The sequence below is a fragment of the Delphinus delphis genome, chromosome 5 (genome assembly GCF_949987515.2).
Source record: "Delphinus delphis chromosome 5, mDelDel1.2, whole genome shotgun sequence".
Lineage (NCBI taxonomy): Eukaryota > Metazoa > Chordata > Mammalia > Artiodactyla > Delphinidae > Delphinus > Delphinus delphis.
In genome coordinates this window covers 88,375,894-88,388,570 of record NC_082687.1, presented here as the reverse complement: position 1 = coordinate 88,388,570, position 12,677 = coordinate 88,375,894, and the positions used below count along the sequence as shown (strand labels likewise).

Here is a 12,677-nt window from a genome sequence, read left to right as displayed (position 1 = left end):
AAAGTTCTATCAGAAATGACATTCAGGTGACACAGAAATGAGTATACAAATGTCCCTCCAAAATATCTCAGAACTTGAGCTTTATTCCAAAGATGAACTCTCGTTCATTTACAGGTAGATGTCATATATAATATCCAAGAGAATCAAAAGGTCACCACCAAAGACTTAAAAAGTCCACATTTTTACTAAGGATGTCGGATTTGCAAGGAAAGGGGAACAAACCCATGTACATATCATGGGCCCACTAATCCCCCAAAAAGCATTTAAATGGTGCACATACACACAAATATTAGTAAGTGAATTCATTCCTTCCCCGTATATTTTTTTCCAATCTGAATTCTGTGAGAGGCATTAGTTGCATCTTAGCCAGATGACAAGCAATTTATTTTTGCTTCACAGGAACAAAGAACCAAGTGTTCCCTACTTTACCAACCCATTGTAAATGTCATTAAAATAGGCTGTAATGACTCTTAACTACAGTCACAGTCTGTGTGCTGTACTGGAAAAAGCAAGAGGCTAAGATTGAAAATTAAAAGATCAAGGTTCTAGATCCACCTGTAAACTGTAAGGTTGCACAAGCCACCTTAACAACTCTGGGTCTCCATTTCTCATCCCTCGAGTGGAGCCGAGTATATGCTCTTTAAAGTCACTTCCAGCTCTAAGGAGCCTGTGACTTGTAGCTCAAATGTGCTCAAGTTCTGCTGTGTGTGTTGGGGTCAGGGAGAGAAAGCTGACACAGAACACTGTAAACTAAAAAATGTACACGATTAAACTGTTATATATTTATGCTTTCCATATTCAATATACGGAAAGCCACCAAAAAGTATACCCTATCCTGGCTTATACTCCTCAGACACAGACACCTCAATCAACCGAAAGGAAGGAATCTGAGTGAACAAAAGTTATACAGACTTGACACAGTGATTCTGCACACGTACACACACACTAAAATGCAAAATTATGCAAAGTATTGAAGATATTCAGACTTTCATGTCTCTGCCTGAATTATCCAAATAAACCTCTGTACTTCAGGAACGAGAAGTACACACTGGACAAGAAATGATTTTGATGCAATTGCTAAGGTTAACTGTTAAATTCCTCTGCACCTTTAAGAAAAGGTAAGTAGAAAGGAATCTGAAACACCACGGGCGTGGTCTACTTCAACTCCCAAGCAACCTCCCGACAGGCGATACTTTGCCGTAAACACTAAAAACTTTTGAAAAGGGTCTTCTCGTTTCAAAAGCTACCTAGGAACGAGGGCCGGGGAGGGACACAGAAAACAAGAATTTATTGGAAAAAAAGAATGCCTTCTAATTGCTATCCCGGGGATGCCCAATAACTACTGTTTTGGCCAAAGCAGGAAATAAAGGAGATGGCGGGAGCGTGGGCAGAGAGCGGAAGTTTGCCTAGTATCTACTTTGAAGTGTTTGAATGGACCGAGGCACGCACTCTCCCGCCAAAGTATAAACTCCGCGTCTCCAAACCACCAGCCCTCCAGCCCATCAGGTATACTCCACATTTTCCTTTCTCCCGGCTGGCCCTCTACTCTCCCCTCCCCCGAGAACTCCTCGTCCGCACGCCTCACTCTACTCCCAGCACCTCCACCCCAGCCTACACAAGAATCCATGCGCTTCGCTCACTTTCCGGCCTCCGCTTCTCCCCTTGCTGGGCGCCCAGCCGCCCCCCAAGGTCCTCTCCCCGACCCCGCTGGCTGAGAAGTACCTGGTGCCCTTGGAAACGATTACTCCCGCCGCGCCCTCCCCCACCCTCTCTCCAGGCTCCAGGCCTTACCAGGAGCCCAGGCCACGAGGTCCGCGGTTCCCTCCCGTCCGCTCCCCTCGAAGTGACTCTTGCTCGACTCCGCCCGAGGAGGAGGCACCCTACTGGCCACGACAGGCCTCTCCGCTCTCCCGACTGGGCCGGGCGGCCACCGCGCCACTCAGCTCCCCGCGCCCTTGCTGGGCCGAACGCCTGGGGGTCCGCTCTCCCGCGCCCCGCCGCCAGTGACCCGAGCCCAGAAGAAAACAAAAGAGTCAGGGCCCGTGGCCCGCTCGGCCTAGCCCTCCCTGGCCCGCTCCCGGCCGGGACCCCAACAAAGCCTGAGCCCCTGCCTCGCGCCCCCGGCCTGGCTTACCCATCGGTCCCCGCACGCTTCTTGCCGGAGGGGTAATCCTCCCCCAGGTCCAACCGGTGTCGCTTAGACATCTTCGGACTCTTCGAGCGGGTGGTTACGAAGGAAGAAAAAAAGAGAACCTAGCGGCTCTATCGGTGCAGTCGAAGGCAGCTACAAAACTCTGGAGGACCCCCACCCCTCCCGCTACAACAGCCTACACCGTGCGGCCGGAACCAGGAGCTAAAATGGCGGCGGCGATGAGGGCTGGGCCTGCGCGCGCGCTTCCGCGGTATGCTGTGCGTGCGTGCGTGCGTGCGTACGTGGTGCGCGCGCACGCATAGGAGGCGGGAACTCAAGCCCCGCCCACCGCCTCGTTGACCCGCCCTTATTCCGCCCTCCGCCTGGCAGGCACTTCCCGCCCTCTGGGCGGGTGCTAGGCGGGTTGGGCCCTTGGCCCCTTCAAGGCCCTCCGATTTAGGAAATTGAGAGAAGAGGAAGTCTAATCCTAGTTAGGAAATCCTATCCATCTGTATTACCCTGGCATTAGGGGAATCTGAGACCCACAGAGGTTGAAAAACTAATCGAGATTATACAGCTGATAAGGGACAGAGCCAGGATTGGTACCCAACTATAACTCCTGATCTAGCACTTGAAGCCACTGACCAGACATTCTCAACTGCAGTGGGAAAACTGAGGTGAGAAAATGTCAAGACTTACCAAAATGCATTTTGCCTTTTTTTTTTAATGTTTATTTTATACTATAGTTGATTTAACATTTTGCCTCCTTTTACCAAGCACGGACAGATTGCACTCAACCTATTGATGTTTTTACTGGAATAGGGAAAATTGGCAGTAAGGGCATAACTTTTTCCTGTGTGCATATTGTGTGCTTCCACGCTGTTAACCCTACTTCTATTCTCATTCTTACAGTAACCCTGCAAAGTAGGTGTTATTTAATAGATGTGAACACCAAGACTGAGAGAGGTTATGTCACACAGCCATTAGGGCTGTCCCTAAAGCCATAGCAAATTGTTGGGATAGAATGACTTTATGACTTTTGTGACTCTCTCCCCCCAGAACCTATCTGCTTGCTCAGTTGCATTCATTCCCAGAAAAGCACACAAGAAAAAGATCTGTGAACCAGCCCAAGCCGGGTGATCTATGTAGTTTGCGCAGTGGTCATTTGGATGCCCTGGAAGACCATATTAGGATTCTTATCCAGTCCTCAGAATTGCAGTCTCTAAGGTTAAATACAACTCTACAATTGCAGCTTATAAAGAGAATTCTTTTATTTTTTTTGTACAAAATCCACATTCCAAAGTCAGCCCAAAGAAAAGTGAGTATCTTCACTTACAAAATACCCAGTATAACTTTCTACCCTAAAAGTACATTAACAGCATATTGACTTTTGTTGGAGATCATGATGTATAATCACTGAATTGTAAACCTGGAAGGGTTTCCAGCTGATCTTCTCTTTCTGCTTCATTTTCCAAATGAGGAAATCTAAGCCCTGTGATGACCAGGTTCACCAGTTAGTGTCAATGTCAGAATTAAAATCCAGATTTCACTCTCACATTTCCAGGCTCAGGTCTCCAGGTTCCCAGTTTGAGGGATACTATAAAGTGCTCTAAAATTTTGGAGAAACAATGAAGGAAAAGCTTAGAATTCTACCTGCAGAAATGCTCCACCCTAAGAGGCATCAGCCTGTCATAAATGTGCAAGGAAACTTGGTAAAGGAGGAACTGAAATCAAAGTGATAAGACTTCTTCCTTGGGTCTAGTGTATATTTAAAGAAAACTGTAACCTAATCAATTGTGTTGTGACCTGAATGACTGAAGAGAGGCTGTATTTCTCTAAGGATAGTGGCCTTTCTGGAATCTACAACAGGGGAGCAAAGGGCCAGAATCTGCCAGGATGTTTACACTCTCTGTGAGGAGGGATAGAGTTCTGGATCTGAATGACTCACCCTGGATTTTCAGGCAGAATGGTCCCTAGAATAGAGAAGAGCTATCCACCAGCTCCCCTACAGCTTGCCAGAAATGTTGCCAGAGGAGATTTCCTTTACTCTTACTCTACCAGACAACTCTCCAGTCTATTATTTGGTCTATGGCATGACTTTACTCACCTAGAGGGAATGTCTTACGCAGCTAACCAGCTCCAGGTGTCAAGCCAGAGGTGTCTCCCAACCTAACTTAATAAATAATATTAGCTAACACATATAACACACACATATACTGGGTCCCACAAACTGTTTCTTATATATATTAACCTATCAGATCCTTACAGAACTTTAAGCTGGGTGCTATGAGTTAGACTTGTTTACAGGTGAGGAAACTGGTGCACCAAGAAGCTGAGTATTGTGGCCAAGATGACAGTTTTGGATTCATCCCAAAACAGTCTGTGTGCTTAAGGGGTACACGGTAGTGCTGCTGATAAATAGGTATTCTTATTCCACATTATTCTCCTAGGGTTTGGTTATTGAGGATAAGTTTCCCCAGTCAGACAGACTCAATGTGAAATGATAAGTTTCTACATTGTCAAAGGGGAGGACGCGTTTACAGAGCTCTCAATGAACGGGTCAGGATTTAAAAGACTTGAACCCACTCTGTCTCCAGAGCCACATGGTTAACCACTGCACTTTGTCACTATTATCTATGCCTTAATTACTTCATTTACTTATTCACTCAACAAATATTTATTAAACTCCCATGTCAGGCATTGAGTTAAGTGCTGGGAAAAAGAGAAGAACAAAATAGCCATAGTTCCTGCCTTTATGACACTTATCAGAGGGAGAGAGGCAGGCATTAAACAGATAAATACACAGGTAACTATATCTGGTAAGTGTTTTTAGGCCATGCAAAGGGAACAGACACTGTGAGAGCATATAACAAGTGGCCCTTATCTAGAGTGAAGGTTAGGGAAGACCTCTCTGAGAAAGGGACATTTAAACAAAGACAAGAATAAGCAGTACAAATTGGTCAGTCAAAGAGGTAAGAAAGCATTTCCAAGCAGAGGAAGCAGCCTGTGCAAAGGCCCTGAAACTTTCAAAAGTCAGGTGCAATCCACAGACAGAGAGAACATAAGTGCAATGAGATGAGGAAGACGTGATCCTGCAGATGCAAGAAGGGGCCGTTTCATGCAGAGCGTGAGTTGTCTGCCAAGGATATTAAGACTATCCTTCCCAAGAGTAATAGGAAGACATCAAAAAGACTTAATTGGGAAAATATGATCACTTGTGAGGATTTGCCAGGATCAACCAGCCAATCTCTCTTTTTGAATTCTCTTTAGTTGCAAAATGCTTACAAATTCAAAACAATCTTCAGTAGTGCTTTTAATCACTCTGTCCTCTCTCTACCATTTAATGGAAACTGTAACAAAGTGTACTGGGCACTATGACTTGCCATGGAAATTCTGCTTCAAGAATGAAAGACATCCCTCAGTTTCTAGGAGTGCTACTTGCAGACGGTACTCAACTGTCTGCTCCCTTCAGGAATTTCCTTGGTTAAAGAGAGCTGCCTGGGACTTCCCTGGTGGTCCAGTGGTTAAGAATCTACCTTCCAGTACGGGGGATGCAGGTTCAATCCCTGATCATGGAACTAAGATCCCACATGCCGCGGGGCAACTAAGCCCATGCGCTGCAAGTACTGAGCCCGCACACTCTGGAGCCCACACACCACAGCTAGAGAAGCCCACACACCACAACTACTGAGCCTGCACCCTCTGGAGCCCATGCACCGCAACTAGAGAGAAGCCCATGCGCCAAAGAGCCCAAACACTGCAACAAAGGTCCTGCATGCTGCAACTAAGAAGCAACACAGCTAAATAAATAAATAAATAAATAAATAAATAAATAAATAAAGAGAGCTGCCCAAAGGCAGCCTGAAGACGTTGTGGAGGTATAAACACCTGATCCCTTTACGTAACTAGGAATAACCGTGAGCTTTGGCGCATCAGAGCTCCCTATGGGATCAGCTGAGGCTGTTATTATTTATGATGGTGTCTCTTGTACCACCATGCATTTTGGCCACTAACCACCCAGAGTTAACTCAGATGCCATGATTTAAGGGCACAGTCTCCAGTAAGACTGCCCTTACTCCAGATGCCATCCACAAGCTCAGGGACCAACAGGCCACCTGTACTTCTGACCAACTGGCTACAAATTTGGGGTTTCCCACAACCTACTCAGGTTCAGTAATTTGCTGGAATAATGATTCACAGAACTCAAGAAAGTACTATACTTATGATTACAATTTTATTATAAAGTATACAAATCAGAATCAGCCAAATGAAGAGATACATAGGGTAAAGCCTGGGAGGGTCCTAAACACAGAGCTTCTGTGCCCTCTCTCTGTGGAATTAGGACACATCACCCTCCTGACACATCAAGGTGTTGTTCACAAACCAGGAAGTTCCACTGAGCTTCAGTGTCCTGAGTTTTTATTGTGGTTTCATGACACAGCCATAATTGATTGAATCACTGGCCCCATGATGGAACTCAATCTCCAGTCCCCTTCCCCTCCCTAGAGGTCCAGAACCTAGGCTGATGTCACATGGCTGAAAGCCTCAACTCTTTTATCACATGGTTGGTCTTTCTGGCATGACCAACCCTCATCCTAAATCATCTCATTAGCGTAAACTCAGGTGTGGTCCGAGGACCCACCATAAATAACAAACTCACTCCTATCCCGTGGGAAATTCCAGTGGTTTAGAAGTTGCCTCCCAGGAACCAGGGACAAAACCAGTCACATTCTTTATTATACGACAGCATCACAGCCTAATTTTTCCCTCTGTCTGATCCTACTTTTATGCCTTTCCTTCCACTAGTGTACTCCTTAATAAACTCCCAGAACACTAATCTTTGCTTCAGAGTCTACTTTTCATGGAACCTGACCTAAAAGATTTGGTGCCAGGAATGGTCCAAGAAAGAAGACACTATGATTGAATTTTGGAGTTGGCCACCAATTTCATTGGCTGGCAATGAATCAGTGGCAGGTGGAACATAGCTACCACAAGAAAACACGGCAATTGTTAAAGCTTTCAACTGTGGTATACGGGGAAAGATCAGGCACTGTTGCCAAAGTATAGGGGAAATAGTATCTATACTATAAGACCATTGGGATTTGATTGGCTATTGCTAAGTAGACTTGATACTTTGAAGAGAGATAATGAAAGGCTGAGTATGATTAATCTGCAAGTCAAAGCTCAGTATGGAAGCCAGAAGATCTTCTGGAAGCATGTAAAGAGGTTCTCATCTCCTGCAGTGGGAAGACAGAGAAAACTGAGGACAGATCCCAGGACTTAACTGTAACAGTAACAGAAAGCCAAGTGGAAACTTCCAAAGAAGATTAAACTCTCCATTTAGGCAGGCATGATATTTCAAGGGTAGATCCCTGGTTGGGAAAGAGTGGGACCCTGACACATGGGATGAAGACATTTAGGTCGATATACATGAAAAATCTCGAACCCTAAATTCTCTACAACCTACTGAGCCTGCCAAAATGCCCCACTACTTCCTATTAAAAGCTAGTGCTCCTTCCTTGTGAGATAATGAGAGGCCTTCTGTGCAGGATAACATGCACCTCCCTCAGGATGCACCCCCCACATTACCTGCCGATCACTAGGCAATGATTAGAATTAAGTCACAATATATGATATTCCACAGACATTCTAAGGCTGATAATATTGGAAAGCAACCCCAAAGAAGCTGTAGAACCTACGCAACAAGTACCAACAGAAGCCAGGGAAGTATGCATGTGATTGAATTCTGAAGGTTCTGGATAAAAAGAGAAGAGGGAGGCGGAACATAAAGTCCAATGAGGGAGAATTTATCAATTTGGGTGTACTCTCCCAGGATACGGGTTCGCGCAAGAACCCCAGGTGATGGCGTGAACACACTCAAGATGTCATCTAGAAGCATGGCAAAAACAATGGCCCAAACTACATCAAGTAAGGTAGAAATGCCGGAACTGCTGTGGTTGACAGTGTAAGGGGTGATTAAACAGTTCAGGTAAGTGAACATGCTAGAGCGAAAATACTTACATAAAGCTGGAAAACTCAGCAGATGAATATATTCCACAGAAAAGTTCAGAGGACACACCACTTAGCAAATCGAAAAGGAATTTCTGGTAAGAGGCATCATCATCACTCATAACTTCAGTGGTGGCTGTCATCGTAGTCCAGGGCTGAAGATAGAAGATGACATTTCAGAGCTGGGCTTCCTGAGAGAGGTAGAGATGATAGCACCCTGTAACACAGAGGTCTTATGGTGGCATTTAAACATCCGAAACCAAGTGGATGCTATAAGGTAGGAGTGCAGTCAAGGGGGCCTGACCCACAGAATTATGGAGATGGTAAATAGAACAAGGCATCTAGGGCAAAATGGATGGACAACCATCAAAGGAAGCCCTCAATCTGAACAACCAAAATAAATCAAGGATGCAAGATCAAGAGGTTAAAGAAAGTTGCCCCAGTGAAAATTTGCCCAGTTTCTGGACCTGAACTATGTCAAAAACCAAATTCTTCACACTGAGTAAAACAAAGCAGAAAGATGAGTTTATTGAAAGGCTTTTGACCTGCAAGGTGGGACACTCAGGGCTACCAGAGCAATGAATTCTGAGTTGCTCACAGACTAAAGGGTTTTTGGGAGGGTAAATGCAGAAGTTATTTGGACTTTTCAGCTGATTGGTTGCCTGGTGGTCTTCTTCCTTATTTTGGTCAGGGTAGTGAGTCAGAGGAACAAGGAAATCCAAAGATGGCATGAATAGACTTGGCATTTGGGGACTGACCCGCATCCTCTGCTGATTTCTGAGAAGAGCTGTAAATTCCTGCAACTTATGTTAGGTAACGTTAAGTTTCATTTTTCTTTAATGAACCCAAATTAGCCAACTCCATTTTGTCCCTAACATAAGTGACTCCATTTTAGTTTTGGGTTTACAACCGGTTTTTGGACCTGGAACACGTTAATTAAGGGAGAAATATGTTCCTAGGAGAAAGAACTCTACAACACCGTAACAGTGTATTCAGTAGTCATTCCCCGAGTCCTTTCCTTAAGGGGTCTGTAGCCATTTGCTTATGTAGCCATACACTGGGGAAAAGAGAGTACCCAAACGTTTCAAGGACAATTGGATATACAACCTGAACTGACATTGACGCTAAGAGACTCCAAGTGCCTGTATGGACTCCGTTAGAGTGGGGGCAGATGGGAGCCTGGAATGGAGGTCTGGCCCAGGTCCAGCTTGTAACAGTTTTCCTGGATCCTCAAACACACCCACTTGTCATGTCCCCAGTCCATAAATGTATCAATACACTTAAGAATAGACATCCTTGGTAGTTTGCACAACCCCCCATATTGAATTTTTGGCCTGTAAGGAATAAGAGCTATCATAGTGGCAAATGCCGAGTAGAGGCTTATGAAACCATCCCCCCCATCTCAGCCAAGATACTAAATAAAGAACAACCTGGGGAGGAATTTCCACTTACACCACCAGCATGTAAAGAGCTTAGAAGTTATCACTCCCGTTCTTAGAAGAAAAAGCTGAACAAACTGAAAGCCAATGGCTTTTCTTGAAACCATTAGAAAACTGAGGTTGCAGGGTAAACTGCCACCCTGAACTCTGGAGAGACAGGCAAGTTCAAAGAGTCATAGCAAAGATGTGATTACCTGGAGCAGAAGCCACTGGAGCCATACCTGGTTGGAACGCTCACCTCAATGGTCATTTTGACAAATTGCTAATGGCTGAGTGGGGACTATCTAGACAGTGAAAAACTCTTGTGGGCCTCAGTCTTAGGTGGGCTTTCCCACTCCAGTGGGTTTTACCTCCAGGAATCCCACCAAGTTTTCACAATAAAGAGCCAAGAAAGATACTCTTGTGGTGCCGGAAGAGATGGGGAAGAGCAACCATTGTGAAATACGCCCAGAACATTCTCCATAGCAAGAGCTTACTTTCCAGGAGAGAAAAAGGCTCTTACCAGAGGCTTCCCACCTGGGTGGAGGGCATTTCTCCCACTCCAACCCCTTCTAGCCTTCCTGTTTTATCTAAGGGTGTAAAAAAAAAAGCTAAGGCTTGTGAAGGTCACAGCTCAGGAACACAGGCCCATTAGAAGATAGATTCAGTGATAAGATTAGAGAACACATCGCCTGCCCACTCCTTACCACCACCCCAGCAGGGTTGCAGTGTAACAGTATAACACGATTAGCACTGAAAGAGCTGCAGGATGAGGACTCAAACTGAGGATGATTCCATAGGGAAACCACAGTCAACCTGGAAGACTAAATAAGGACAACAGAGGAATTTGAAACCTCTAGCACCTACAGGTACAGTAAACATTAAACACAGCCCAACTTCTGCCGGACTAACATAAAACCTCACACTAAAGACCTACTGTTTACTTCAGTCCCTGTTACCCAATACATCATGCTGGCTTTCAAGAAAAAAATTACAAGGCTTGCTTAAAGAACAAGAGAAAACATAGTCTGAAGAGACAAAGCAAGTACTGGAACCAGAATCAGATATGACACAGATTTTGGAATTATCAGACAGGGAATTTAAAATAACTCTGATTAGTATGCTAAGGGCTCTAATGGAAAAAATGGATAACATGCACAAGCAGATTAACATAAGCAGGGTAATACAAGTAGAGAAGTGGAAACTCTAACAAAAGAATGAGAAGGAAATGCTAAAAGTAAAAAACATTGTAACAGAAATGAAGAATGCCTTGCAAAAATTATTAACAGAAGTTCTTCAGGGAAAAGGAAATGATATATAGGTCAGAAACTCAGATCTACATAAAGAATGGAAGAGTATTAGAGAAGGAATAAAAGTAAAATAAAATCTTTTATTTTATTTTATTTATATTTTGTTATAGCAAATGGATAAGTTAAATGAATGACAGCAGTGTTATAAGGGATGTGAGGGAGGAATTGGGGATATTCTGAGTTACCTGCAATAACTTAGTATGCATGAAGCAGTGTAATGTGATTTGAAGATGGACTTAGATAAGTTTAAATGTATATTGAAAAGTCTAAGGCTACCACTAAGTTTTTTTGGAAGTATAATTGATATGCTAAGAGAGGAGATAAGATGAAATCATATAAAATGTTCAATTAAAACCTGAGAAGGCAGAAAAAGAGGAGGTGAAAAAAGAAACAAAGAACAATTGCAATGAATAGAAAACAGTTACAAAATCAACTCAGGGAAACAACAAGAAACAAACAACCCACTTAAAAAAATGGGTAAAGAACTTGAATAGACATTTCTCAAAAAAAAGATATACAGATGCCCAATAAACACATAAAAAGATGCTCAACATCACTAATCATTAGGGAAATGCAAATCAAAATCACAATAAGAAATCACTTCTACACCTGTTAGGATGCCGATTATAAAAAGAAAAAAACAGAATATAACAAGTGTGGGACTTCCCTGGTGGCCCAGTGGATAAGACTCGGTGCTCCCAATGCAGGGGACCTGGGTTCGATCCCTGGTCAGGGAAGATCCCACATGCATGCCACGACTAGGAGTTCACATGCCACAACTAAAGAGCCCACTTGCCACAACTAAGGAGCCCACATACTGCATCTAAGGAGCCCCCCTGCTGCAACTAAGACCTGGTGCAACCAAATAAATAAATATTTTCTAAAAAAAAGAAAGAAGCTCATGGTGTCCAGGTGGCTCTTTAAAAAAAAAAAAAAGAATATAACAAGTGTTGGCAAGAAATTGGAACACTGTGCATTGCTGTTGGGAATGTAAAATGGTGCAGCCACCATGGGAAACAGTATGACAAGTACTCCAAAAATTAAACATAGAATTACCATATGATTCAGCAGTTCCTCTTCTGGGTATATACCCAAAACAACTGAAAGCAGGGACTTGAACAGACATTTGTACATCCATGTTCATAGCAGCATTATTTCACAATAGCCACAAGGTGGAAATAACCCAAATGTTCATTGATAGATGAATGGACAGAGAAAATTTGGTTTATACATACAATGGAATTTTATTTAACCTTAATAAGGCATGAAAATCAGACCGTCTACAATATAGATGAATCTTGAAGACATTATGCTGAGTGAAATGAGATGTGGCGATTAATGGTGGTGGAGGTTGCACAGCAATTTGAATGTACTAAATGCCTCCGAACTGGACACTCATGAATGGCTGAAACAGTGAATTCCGTGTTATACAGTCATCCCTTGGTATTCGAGGGGGAGTAGTTCCAGGATCTCTGTGGCTACCAAAATCCACAGATGCTCAAATCCCTTATATAAAGTGGTGTAATATTTGCATATAACCTACGCACATCCTCCGGAATATTTTATTTAATTAATTAGTTTAAACCAATGCTAATTTTTAAAAATTTATTTATTTATTTTGTTTTTGGCTACGTTGGGTCTCTGGTCGCTGCGCGTGGGCTTTCTCTAGTTGCGGCGAGCAGGGGCTACTCTTCGTTGTGGTGCACGGGCTTCTCATTGCAGTGGCTTCTCCTGTTGTGGAACACAGGCTCTAGGCGCACGGGTTGTCACTAGTTGGGGCACGCGGGCTCAGTAGTTGTGTCTCGCGGG

The 12,677-nt window shown here is 43.9% G+C and overlaps 1 protein-coding gene and 1 long non-coding RNA gene across 3 annotated transcripts in view; one reads left to right on the top strand and one right to left on the bottom strand.

The window, feature by feature from the left end:
- Positions 1-2,357, bottom strand: part of DHX15 (DEAH-box helicase 15) — a 52,568-nt gene extending 50,211 nt beyond the window's left edge. Inside the window, exon 1 of one of the 2 annotated variants that reach the window (XM_060012741.1) lies at positions 2,135-2,357. In XM_060012741.1, coding sequence (XP_059868724.1) covers positions 2,135-2,205 — 71 coding nt within the window. In that variant the 5' untranslated portion in view covers positions 2,206-2,357. The remainder of the gene's footprint in view (positions 1-2,134) is intronic. The other variant, XM_060012742.1, reaches the window with a different exon arrangement.
- Positions 2,358-2,684: 327 nt separating this feature from the next.
- LOC132425508 (uncharacterized) overlaps positions 2,685-12,677 on the top strand; it is a 54,455-nt gene continuing 44,462 nt past the window's right edge. Inside the window, exon 1 of the long non-coding RNA XR_009519449.1 lies at positions 2,685-2,808. This is a non-coding gene — a long non-coding RNA (uncharacterized lncRNA). The remainder of the gene's footprint in view (positions 2,809-12,677) is intronic.